The sequence below is a fragment of the Diabrotica virgifera genome, chromosome 5 (genome assembly GCF_917563875.1).
Source record: "Diabrotica virgifera virgifera chromosome 5, PGI_DIABVI_V3a".
Taxonomy (NCBI): Eukaryota; Metazoa; Arthropoda; class Insecta; order Coleoptera; family Chrysomelidae; genus Diabrotica; species Diabrotica virgifera.
In genome coordinates, this window is record NC_065447.1 from 192364648 (window position 1) to 192376758 (window position 12111).

Consider the following 12111-nt stretch of genomic DNA (forward strand, 5'->3'; position numbering starts at 1 on the left):
ATTTTCTACTGATTTTCGTGATGTCATTAATTTTTAAAACGGAAATAGATTTAGCTATACTTAACACGTGGTAATCTCCAATATTTTTATCCTGACCCTGGACAAATACTTCATAAGGACCTATGTCGGTCTCCGAATATAGTATTTGTTTTTTTTCCTTTAAGACTTTTCTGAATAATTGGAGGTTGAGATTTACATTCAGGTTGGTTGATTTTATTAGGAGGGTCAGGTGGTGGAGGAGGATCGGGAGGAACTTCTTCCTCCATCTTATGCGGCAGATTGACGAATTTAAAATCTGTGCCAGTCGATGCAAATTAGAAATTAACAGGAAAATATAGATAGTTTTGGCCCTTACCCTTTGGATGAGTTTCAAAAGTCGTCCGTTCACCTCGAACGATAATCACAGATTTGTCTATTTTAAGTTTTCTTCCAAAAAATCAAATGTCAAACACAACAGATATTCACTGCGAAAAGAAGCCGAGGCTGTTCATCCCAGCGGACCTCGACTTCTTATCAACGATAAATAAATAATTAACAAGAACTAACAACTGTTTTCAAATTAAATTAGGTTTGATGAGGTTTTTTTAGCAAAAATTAAAAACTGTCAACTCTGACGTTTTTTTCGTTCGCAATTTCTTTTGGATTAATGTTTTTAATTTTAATTTTAAATTAATCACTTTGACATTTCTGTCAAATTTCCGGTAAAGGTTTACAGACTTGTCACTACTGGCGCTCACGAATTTGTAAATATCCCCTGTACGTACGAGCTCACAGCGTATAGGACAACAAACATAAACATTTTTAAGGATAAAAACAATAACATCCGTTATGAATTTAGATTTTTTACGCAAATTTAATGGTTTCTAAATCATTGGATTTTCGATGTGGATGATACAACCATGTACAAGCATAATAGAATAAGGTAAAATTATTCATAATGTACGTAAAATATTTTCGCTGATGATGTTTATAATTAAGTTGTATTAAAATATATCTTTTTGATTTTTTAATCTTTATATAGCTTATTTAATTTAAGGAAAAGGCGCAAAATGTCACCTGTCAAAATTTTCAATGTGGTTTAAATTTATTAATTTTTTCGGATCCTGAGAAAAGTAATAAGTACTTTTGAAAAATTTAAACGCCTAATGAAATATTACGTTATTACCGAGGCCGAAAGTCCCAGAAAACTTCTATAATGTTTATTTTAACAAGTAACAGGGGTGAAAATAAAAGAAAAAATTTAGTGTGATTTCTAATTGCAAATATTTCATTCAAAAGAAACATTTTATTTATTCTAAGTGACATTCGGCCCTCGGTAATAACGTAATCTTTCATTCTGCGTCTAAATTTTTCAAAAATACTTATTAGTTTTCTCACCATTCGAAAAAAAAATGATAACATTTACAACACATTTAAAATTTCGACAGACGACATTTTGCGCCTTTTCCCTTCATAGCTTTCCAAAACTATGCAATTATAAAGGAGTTGGACAGATTTGTGAATTCGTATCAGCCACTAATTTGTAGTTGATGAGAATATTAAATTTCTAGAAACAAAGATTCAAGTTCAATGCTTTTTAACCTCTATTATACAGAAGTTATTGAACTGTAGGTTTTTTTGCTACACTTAGGTAATGAAAGACCCTTTAACTTTTAATCGTTCAGTTAAATGAATTGACCACCGCTAAGGGCATTGAACTAATTGCGTGACTTTCTAAGTATCCTTCTACCTAAGGAAACATTTCGTTCTGTATTTAATATTCAATATGTCTGAATATTGAATATGTATTTAGAATATGTAGAATGTAAGAAACTTAATATACTTATATATAATACAACTACGTTTATAGTCCAGGGTAATAAGGTTTTTTCCATGACACTTGGACAGCCAGGGTACTGAAGCGTTTTTCGACAGTTAATACCTATAAGAGCAAATTGTAACTATTTCCTGCGTAGGATCTGGCGGCCATTTTTATTTATAAACAATTAAGTGTCAAAAAATGGCATTTTTCACTTTTTTTTCAAGTCAATGGAAAACAGCGAAACTTATGGTTTTTTTAGTACAAATATCTTCGAGATTATGGAAAAAGCTTTAAAATGACGTATTACAAAGTTTGATATACTCATTTATTGTTAATATAATTGCGAAAAAAGTCGGAATTGCAAAAAAAAATATTTTCGCAATAACTGTTGTAATGATTAGTGTACAGCTTTGAAATTTTTGTCAAATAAGGGTTCTTTGGTGCTTAATATTGATAAAAATTTCAAAGCGATTCATTCAATTGTTCAAATTTTATTCAAATTGTTTATCCCAGAGAGCATTTTTTTGCAATAACATAAGTCAGAAGAAAATGACGTTAGAACCATTTCACAAGTGTCAAATGAAAGAGCAGGAGCTATATTTTCAACTTGGTTTAAAAAAAGTGAATAAAAAATGCATTTATTAGTAATAAATAATTATGCAAAAGTATCAAAAATCTTTCCTTATAAACTTTTTATTTTGTTATATAAGAAATTATACATAATTATTACAAATTTTTATCAATAATGATATAGATAACATTACTTGGTAGTTTTGCACTTAAAACAGGGTAAAAGTTAATTTTTTTGGAATAATTTATTCAAAAAGTTTATAAAGAAAAATTTACGATACATTTGCATAACTATTAATTACTACTAAATGCATTTTTTATTCACTTTTTTAAACCATGTTGAAAATGTAGCTCATGCTCTTTCATTTGACATCTGTGCAATGGTTCTAAGGTCATTTTTTTCTGACTTATGCTATTGCAAAAAAATGCTCTCTGGGATAAACAATTTGAATAAAATTTAAACAATTGAATGAATCGCTTTGAAATTTTTATCACATATTAAGCACCAGAGAGCCCTCATTTGACAAAAATTTCAAAGCTGTACACTAATTTTTACAACAGTTATTGAGAAATTTTTTTTTTGCAATTCCGGCCTTTATTCGCAATTATATTAACAATAAATGAGTATATCAAACTTTGTAATACGTCATTTTAAAGCTTTTTCCATAATCTCGAAGATATTTGTACTAAAAAAATCATAAGTTTTACTGTTTTCCGTTGATGTGAAAAAAAGGGGAAAATGCCATTTTTTGACAGTTAATTGTTTATAAATAAAAATGGCCGCCAGATCCTACGCAGGAAATAGTTATAATTTGTACCTATACCTAGGTATTATCTGTCGAAAAAACGCTTCAGTACCCTGGCTGCTGAAGTGTCACGAACAGGGTATATTTTTGTCTTATTACCCTGGCCTATTATAGTTGATGTTGCTACAGTATACAATAGTACTTTCTATTTTTTATCAATGAGTAACAGGAATAACTATTCCACTACAATTTTAAAATTTCGTAGTTTTACGTTGGGCACGAAAGAAGAATTGGGTACTCTGCCTATTTAAGCACAAAAATAATAAGCTAAAACAAAAGGGCACTATTATTCACATACATCTCACATTTTAATTGAAGATACCGTACACACTGTCAATGACTGACTAATTTGAGAAGATCCCTCGACAAAAAATATTGATCATAAAGTCATTCATAGCTAAAACGTATATTTAAATATTGTAATAACCGATAAACGCAAAATAATGCCAAACACGCTGCAGCTTCTGTTCTTAGACTTTTTAACAACTTTTTTGTATAACTCTGTGACTACGTAACTTTGATTCTTACTACTCTTGGTAGAATCCACCAAGAGCATCAGTTCATCAGAGCATCAATCTCCAAGTGGGTATCCTAAATGTAGGTAGTACTAACTTCCAAGAAAATATATTCTTCCTTCTATTACGTTTAAATCAGGGAACCCGTAGGATCTCCTTTAGGTTAGCTCATTGGAAAATTGCCATATCCAGTGGGGGGCTCCAATTAGTTTCTATACAGATATCATTTTTGTATAACACAACTTCATTATATTTAACAGATTTAAAGGCACTTCAAAGTGGTGATACTTTAACCTTCGCCCGGCGATTCTCCACTATATTTTCTTCAATATCACCATGATTTGGTGTTACCTGTACATGATGATGGTAGTTAGAGATCACTTTTTTGGGAGCCATTTGCTGTTATAACTGGTTGTACTTCAGCCAATTGTCTTATTGTACATCGTCCATTCGTATAACCTTTTGGTTCAGGTTTTAAAGTGAACGACTACATACGAAGCCGGGACAGACGTCCTTACGTGCCATCCGAAGAACAGTGGCGGCTCAGTTAAATTAAATAATTTCTGTGTCTATCAAGAGCTTCAGGCCGATAATGACTCTGACCAAAGACTAGAATTCTTTGAAAATATGTCCTATTAAACTAACTAACAGCCAGATTACATAAAAACAATTATTTTAGTGACGAAAGTACGTTGCCTCTCAATAGAAATGTCAACACATAAAATGTGAGGTATTGGAGTGTTACAAATCCTCACGTCTTTCATAAAAGGCATAGTCAATTTCGAGAAAAAGTAAATATTTTGGCAGGTATTTTGGGAAACCACATAGTTGGGCCTGTTTTTCTCAATATTAACCGGAGAAGTGAATCTAGAGATGTTAGAAAATGCAATTGAGCCTTTAATTCTTGAAATTTTGGAAGATAGTATGGATGAATTCGGTAACTTGGAAATAAAGTTACAACAGAATGGTGTTTCTGCACACTATTATGGTGCAGTAAGACGGTACCTAACATAGATGACGAATATCGTCGTAGATAGATTGGACGACGAGGTTTGATAGAATGGCCAGCTCGATCACCGGACTTCACACCATTAAACTTTTTTCTGTAGGGGGTACATGAAATCTAAGGTTTATGCCACAGCATCCGACACTATTGACATTTTGAAACAACGAAATGTTGAAGAATGTAGGGCAATTTCCCCGACCTATTTGAACGAGTCCGACAAGAGTTTGATAATAGGATGGATTAATGTCAGGGAGTAGATGGAGCCCATTTTGAATATTTAATATAAGAATGGCTTCTTAAGTATTTACTAATTAAATACCATAATTTTAGTAATTTATTCATGAAAATCAGGTAGGTATTCTCAATACCTTTCAAATTGCTCTTATTTTGCGAATATCGTATTTCTATTTTATTTTTACCGAAATTTTAGATATCCTTCCAGCATTTAATATACATTTTATTTTATTTTTCCATAAAACTTCTTACAAAAAATTACGACGAAATTAAAAAAGAAAAGCTCAAACAGGTACAAAAGAACACCAATAATACCCCGTGACATGTCCTCGGCCCGGTAAGCCAAACAACTACAACTTTGTATTTACCTCAAGTCATTTACCGTTAACTTATAATTCATTAAAATACTAAACAAACTTACTTTTCACTCAGCGACTCAGGAGGCAACGTAATACTTAAAACCTGCGTCGATGTCTCCTTCGGGGGGACTTCACGGAGCCCCCACGGATTGGCAATCACGTTGTTGGTGTACATTTTCACGGCGACATCGCGGTCGGCGAAGCAAAATGGATATGGGAAAATACGACATTTGAAAGCCTTTGCAATTCGCTATACATTAGATATTCTTCAAATTTTTAACTCTCACGGAACCCCCACGGATTGGACATCACATTGTTGGTGCACATTTTTGCAACGAAACAAGTCAAGGCTCATAATGGAATTCTTTTGAAAGAAAGAGTAGAAGTACTGAAATGGTGACAGGAACACTTAAGTAGGCTACTTAATGGAGAAAGTCGAGCTGAAGTTAGAGATGGTATAAAACTAGAACAGCAGGAAATTAAGCTACAAACTTTTGAAGAAATGAATAAATCAATTCAATATCTAGGCAGAAACAAGTCACCCAGAGCAGACAACCTACATAAGAAATATTTAAATGTGGCGGTCAAACATTAATACAGATATGACAAGAAGGCGCTTTAACTAGAAGATTGGAATACAGGAATTATATAACATACAAACTGAAAAGGAAACGTATTTGACTGTTTCAACGTCTTTTTATGGGAAGGTACTCCGATCGCCCTATGTCTGTCTAGGACTCATTTGAGGAAGCTTTATTGAATGTTCTAAGAAACAGGTAGTGTTCAAGGTGCCAACTGATCTGGATAACCAATTAGCGATGATAAAACATTTGATATATTTTCAGAAATTGTAGTGAACCCTACTTCCCCTACAGTCCAACTTGCGTCTATCTTTGGAATCTGTCAAAGGGCAGTACACCAAGTGTTAACAAAAAACAAATGTCATTCATACAACTTAAAAATTGCGCACCAGCTTTCAGATGATGACCCCGGCCGAAGACCAGAGTTCTGAGAAAATATGTCAAATCAAATTAACCAACAACCAGATTATATAAAAACAATTTGTCCTAGCGACAAAAGTTCAATGGGAATGTTAACACAAGACATATTATAATGTGAAGTATAGGAGTGACACAAATACTGACGTCTTTCGTAAAAAACTTACTTAATTTTCAGAAAAACTAAATGTTTGTGTAGGTATTTTGGAAAAACACATACTGGGGACTGTTGTACTCAATACTAGCTTAACCGGTGAAGGGTACCTAGAGAAAAATAAAACGAAATAATTAAGACGTTAATTATTGAAATTCTGGAAGAAAATCCGAATGAATTCGGCAACTTGTAAATAACGTGCTCCTGCAGACTATTAAACGGTACTGCGGACTATTATGGTGCAGTAAAACGTTACCTAGATGAGAAATATAATAGTTGGTGGATTCGAGGAAGAGGTTCGATAGAATGGCCAACTTGGCCACCGGTACCTCAGACCATAAATTTTTTTTCTCTGGGGGTACTGTAAATCTAAGGTTTACACTGCAGCACCCAACAATATTGACATTTTGAAGCGACGAATTGTTGAAGAATGTAGGGCAATTTACCCGACACTTTTGAACGAGTACGACAAGAGTTTAGCAATAGAGTCAGCATTACTGTCAGGAAGTAGATGGTGTATATTTTTAACACTTAATACAAGAAGTGTTTCTTAAATCTTTATTCATTATTACATTCCAAACCACAATTTTAGTATTTATTTAAATCATTCATCAACATCAGTCCAACCCAAATAAAATTAGTAGGTCTAATTAAATAGGTATTTTCAATATTTTTAAATTGTTTTATTTTGCAAATATGTAATATCGTATTTCTATTTTGTTTTTACCTAAGTTTGAACTATTCTTCCAGTGTTTTATATTCATTTTTCATAAAACTTTTTATAAAAGAATAAATTAAAAAAAAAACATGAGCTCAAACAGGTACAAAAGTACAACAATACCCCGTGACATATCCTCGGCCCGGTAAGCAAAACAACACAACTACAACTTTGTTTGTATTTACCTTAACTCATGTACTGTTAACTTCTGATTCATTAAAATATTAAACAAACTTACTTTTCACTCAGCGACTCAGGAGGCAACGTAATCGTCAAAACAGGCGTTGATGCCTCCTTAATACCAATTATTGGAAAATCTACTACTTTCCTGAAGAAGTAGGGACAGCACTTGACGATAACTTTGCCTAAGGGAGGACTCTCGCGGAGCCCCCACGGATTGGCCATCACGTTTTTGGTGCACATTTTCACGACGAAGCAAGTCAAGGCTAATAATGGAATTCTTTTGAAAGAAAGAGTAGAAGTACTTAAATGGTTTCAGGAACACTTATGTGGCTACTTATTGAAGAAAGTAGAGCTGAAGGTAGAGATGGTATAGAACTAAAAGAGCAGGAAACTAAGCTACAAACTTTTGAAGAAATGAATAAATTAATTCAATCTCTAGCCAGAAACAAGTCACCCAGAGCAGACAACCTACCCGAAGAGATATTTAAATATGGCGGTCAAATATTAATACAGATATGACAAGAAGGCGCTTTACTAGAAGATTGGAATACAGGAAATATAACATACAAACTGAAAACGAAACGTACTTGACTGTTTCAACGCCTTTTTATGGGAAGGTACTCCGATCGCCATATGTCTGTCTAGGACTCATTTGAGGAAGCTTCATTGGATATTCTAAGAAACAGGTAGTGTTCAAGGTGCCAAGTGATCTGGATAACCAATTAGCGATGATAAAACATTTGATGTATTTTCAGAAATTGTAGTGAACCCTACTTCCCCTACAGTCCAACATGCGTGTATCTATGAAATCAGTCAAAGGACAGTACACCAAGTGTTGGAAAAAAAATATCATTCATACAACTTAAAAATTGCGCACGAGCTTTCAGATGATCACCCCGGGCGAAGACCAGAGTTCTGAGAAAATATGTGCAATCAAATTAACCAACAACCAGATTATATAAAAACAATTTGTTCTAGCGACGAAAGTTCAATGGGAATGTTAACACATATAATGTGAGGTATTGGAGTGACACAAATACTCACGTCTTTCGTGAAAAACATACTTAATTTCCGAAAAAGTAAATGTTTGTGCACGTATTTTGGGAAAACACATACTGGGAACTGTTTTACTCAATAGCTTAACTGGTGAAGGGTACCTAGAGAAAAACAAAACGCAATAGTTAAAATGTTAATAATTATTGAAATTCTGGAAGAAAATCAGAATAAATTCGGCAACTTGGAAATAAAGTGCTCCTGCAGACTATTATGGTGCAGTAGAACGTTACCCAGATAAGGAATATAGTAGTTGGTGGATTCGAGGAAGAGGTTCGATAGAATGGCCAGCTTGGCGACCGGTACCTCAGACTATTAGATTTTTTTTCTCTGGGGGTACTGTAAATCTAAGGTTTACGCTACAGCACCCGACAATATTGACATTTTGAAACGACGAATTGTTGAATAATGTAGGACAATTTACTCGACACATCTGAACGAGTATGACAAGAGTTTAGCAATAGAGGCAGCATTACTGTCAGGAAGAAGATGGTGTATATTTTTAACACTTAATACAAGAATTTTTTCTTAAAACCTTTATTAATTATTAAATTCGAAAACACAATTTTAGTACTTATTTAAATAATTCATTAACATCAGCTCCAACCCAAAAAAAATTAACTAGTTTTGATGGGAAATAAGCCACAATTTTACTAAAAAAATGATTTTATTAACGTTTCGACGCTCATATCGGATGTCGTTGTCAAAATACAAAAAATATTAATGAATTAAAAAAAATGTTGTTGCTTAGTAGAAAAATTCTTCTAATAATTTATTTAATTTGACTCATTTATATCGACAATTCAGACATATATTATACATTTTAAAGCAGAAGACTTTAAAATGATATTACCAATATTTATGAGTTACGTTCCTAGGACGACTTTATTGAAAGATAGTTCATTCGATTACATGAAATCAACCCGAACTCAAGAATATCCGTCACAAAAAAATCATAACATGTGATCTGTCTTTAAAAAGACAACCACATGCAATGGTGACAGTAAAATGCTCGCGCTAGAGATTCCATAGTAAATCACGAGGGAAAACCAGGAAAAAACCTCGTGATACTATCCCGACATCGTAAGTATTAGGTCTTACTTTAGTATACTCTCAAAACTAATACCAAATCCTGACCTTAATATGTACATATGTTATTTTAAATTATAAATAATATTAATAGTACATTATATGTATATATAAACAATACTAAAATATAAAATATGTACTAACTCGATACGTTATTGACTTGCTAATCCTGGTATTTTCTTTCTATTGACTTCCTCTTTTAGTATGGGTAAACACATCCTACTGCATTCTACCGAGGAATTTGCGACACAATTGGTTTCATAATTAAAGCCGCTTCTTTGATTTTTGTCTTTTTACTATTTGTTTCTTTCAGGACTATATTTGAATCTTTTCACTGAACTCTATGTTCATTATCCCCTGCCTGTTGACATATTTGAGATCTATCAAATTCTCTATTTTTAATATAAGACTGATGTTCACTTATTCTAACGTTTATTTACTACGGAATCTCCAGCGCGAGAATTTTACTGTCACCATTGCATGTGGTTGTCTTTTTAAAGACAGATCACATGTTATGATTTTTTTGTGACGGATATTCTCGAGTTGGGGTTGATTTCATGTAATCGAATGAACTATCTTTCAATAAAGTCGTCCCAGGAACGCAACTCATGAATATTGGCTATATCATTTTAAAGTCTTCTACTTTAAAATGTATAATGTATGTCTGAATGGCCGATATAAATGAGTCAGATTAAATAAATTATTGGAAGAATTTTTTTACTAAGTAACAACATTATTGTTTAATTCATTAATATTTTTTATTTTTTGTATTTTGACAACGACACCCGATTTGGGCGTCGAAACGTTAATACAATCATTTTTTTAGTAAAATTGTGGCTTACTTCCCATCAAAACTAGTTAATTGCAAAAATGCTACAAGAAAATAACTTCCAAATAAAATTAGTAGGTATAATTGAGTACCTAGGTATTTTCAATATCTTTTAAATTGTTTTTATTTTGCAAATAATATTGTATTTCTATTTTGTTTTTACCTAAGTTTGAACTATTTTTCCAGTGTTTTGTATGCATTTTGATGTATGATGTTTTTCATAAAACTTCTTATAAAAGTCGAAATTAAAAAAACATGAGCTCAAACAGGTACAAAAGTACAACAATACCCCCGTGACATGTCCTCGGCCCGGTAAGCAAAACAACACAAATACAACTTTGTTTGTATTTACCTCAACTCATGTACCGTTAACTTCTAATTCATTAAAATATTAAACAAACTTACTTTTCACTCAGCGACTCAGGAGGTAACGTTATCGTCAACACAGGCGTCGATGCCTCCTTAATACCAGTTATCGGAAAATCTGCAACTTTCCTGAAGAAGCAGGGACAACACTTGACGATAACTTTGCCTAAGGGGGGACTCTCGCGGAGTCCCCACGGATTGGCCATCACGTTGTTGGTGCACATTTTCACGACGACATCGCGGTCGGCGAAGCAGGATGGAAATGGTAAAAATGTGTGGAGTGTGGGGCATTGATTAGTAAATGACCGGCGCACTGACCCTTTCAGACGCTCTACGAGTAGCGTTGCGACGGTTGGGTTGGAGTTTACATTACGTGTAACAGATTTCTACAGGTAATTAGGTCTACAGGGTTATTAACGCAGTTTTCAGGACTTATTTAAATTCATGTACGATTCAAATATCTCATTAAAGAGTGAGTTTTATTACAATTTACCTACCCTAGTCAAGAAAAAACTACCTGAAAACAGAACTGGAGAAAGTTAAACAAGAAAACCAAACTAAACACAAGGAGAAGGATGAAATGAAAAAGAGCTAAACGATATGAAAATACGTGTACAAAGACTAGAAAAGGAAAGGAAAGTAAATAATATTGTAATACAAGGCTTGCCAATAGATACAATGGATAGAAATGCACTGAAACAAGCTGTAGGAAACTTCATGAAAAAAAAAATGAATATCAATGTTCAAATCGAAGAAGCTATCAAACTGGGAGAAAAAAAATGTTTGGTCAAACTTCAGAACAAGTTTGAAAAAGAAAAGATCATGCAAAATGAAGCTAGACTTAAACACATAAAAGACTATAAAGTGTATATAAATAATGACATAACAAAAGAAGAACTACAAACACAGAAAAAAATAAGACAAGTCGCAAATGAAGAAATTAATAAGGGTAAAAGTGTTACAATAAAATATAATAAATTAATAATAGATGGAAAAACACACAATTGGAATCAATACAGCAACCAGCTAGAAGAAGACCAGGGAAATCCAAAAAACTAATAGAAGATGAAAATATACAAAAAAAAGCACAAATCACGACAGACAAGACACACAAAAAGGAATTGAGCAAGGACGAAAATAGAAATAGAGCAAAAAAGAAAGATAAACATGAAATAGACATAAGAGAGAACATATTTATAGGCGCATGGAATGTAAGAACCCTACACGAAACTAGCAAATTGGAGCAGGTAAGCCAAGAGATTGATAAGTACAAATTAGGCATTGTCGGACTAAGCGAAACAAGATGGAATGGTAATTGATCAACCCGAGTAGGTGACCAACAGCTAGTGATATATTCTGGGAACACGGATGTAAATGACAAACACGAAAAGGGAGTGGCAATACTGCTAGCCCAAAAGGGGAGAAAGGCT

General features: G+C 33.2%; 1 protein-coding gene across 1 annotated transcript in view; it reads right to left on the reverse strand.

Annotated features, from left to right (window-relative positions):
• Positions 1-10905, reverse strand: part of LOC126885552 (uncharacterized) — a 100711-nt gene extending 89806 nt beyond the window's left edge. The window contains exons 1-2 of the mRNA XM_050652136.1: positions 10721-10905; positions 7400-7621 (exon numbers count right to left, since the gene is read on the reverse strand). Of these exons, the coding sequence (XP_050508093.1) occupies positions 7400-7621; positions 10721-10905 (407 nt within the window). The remainder of the gene's footprint in view (positions 1-7399; positions 7622-10720) is intronic.
• Positions 10906-12111: the final 1206 nt, after the last annotated feature.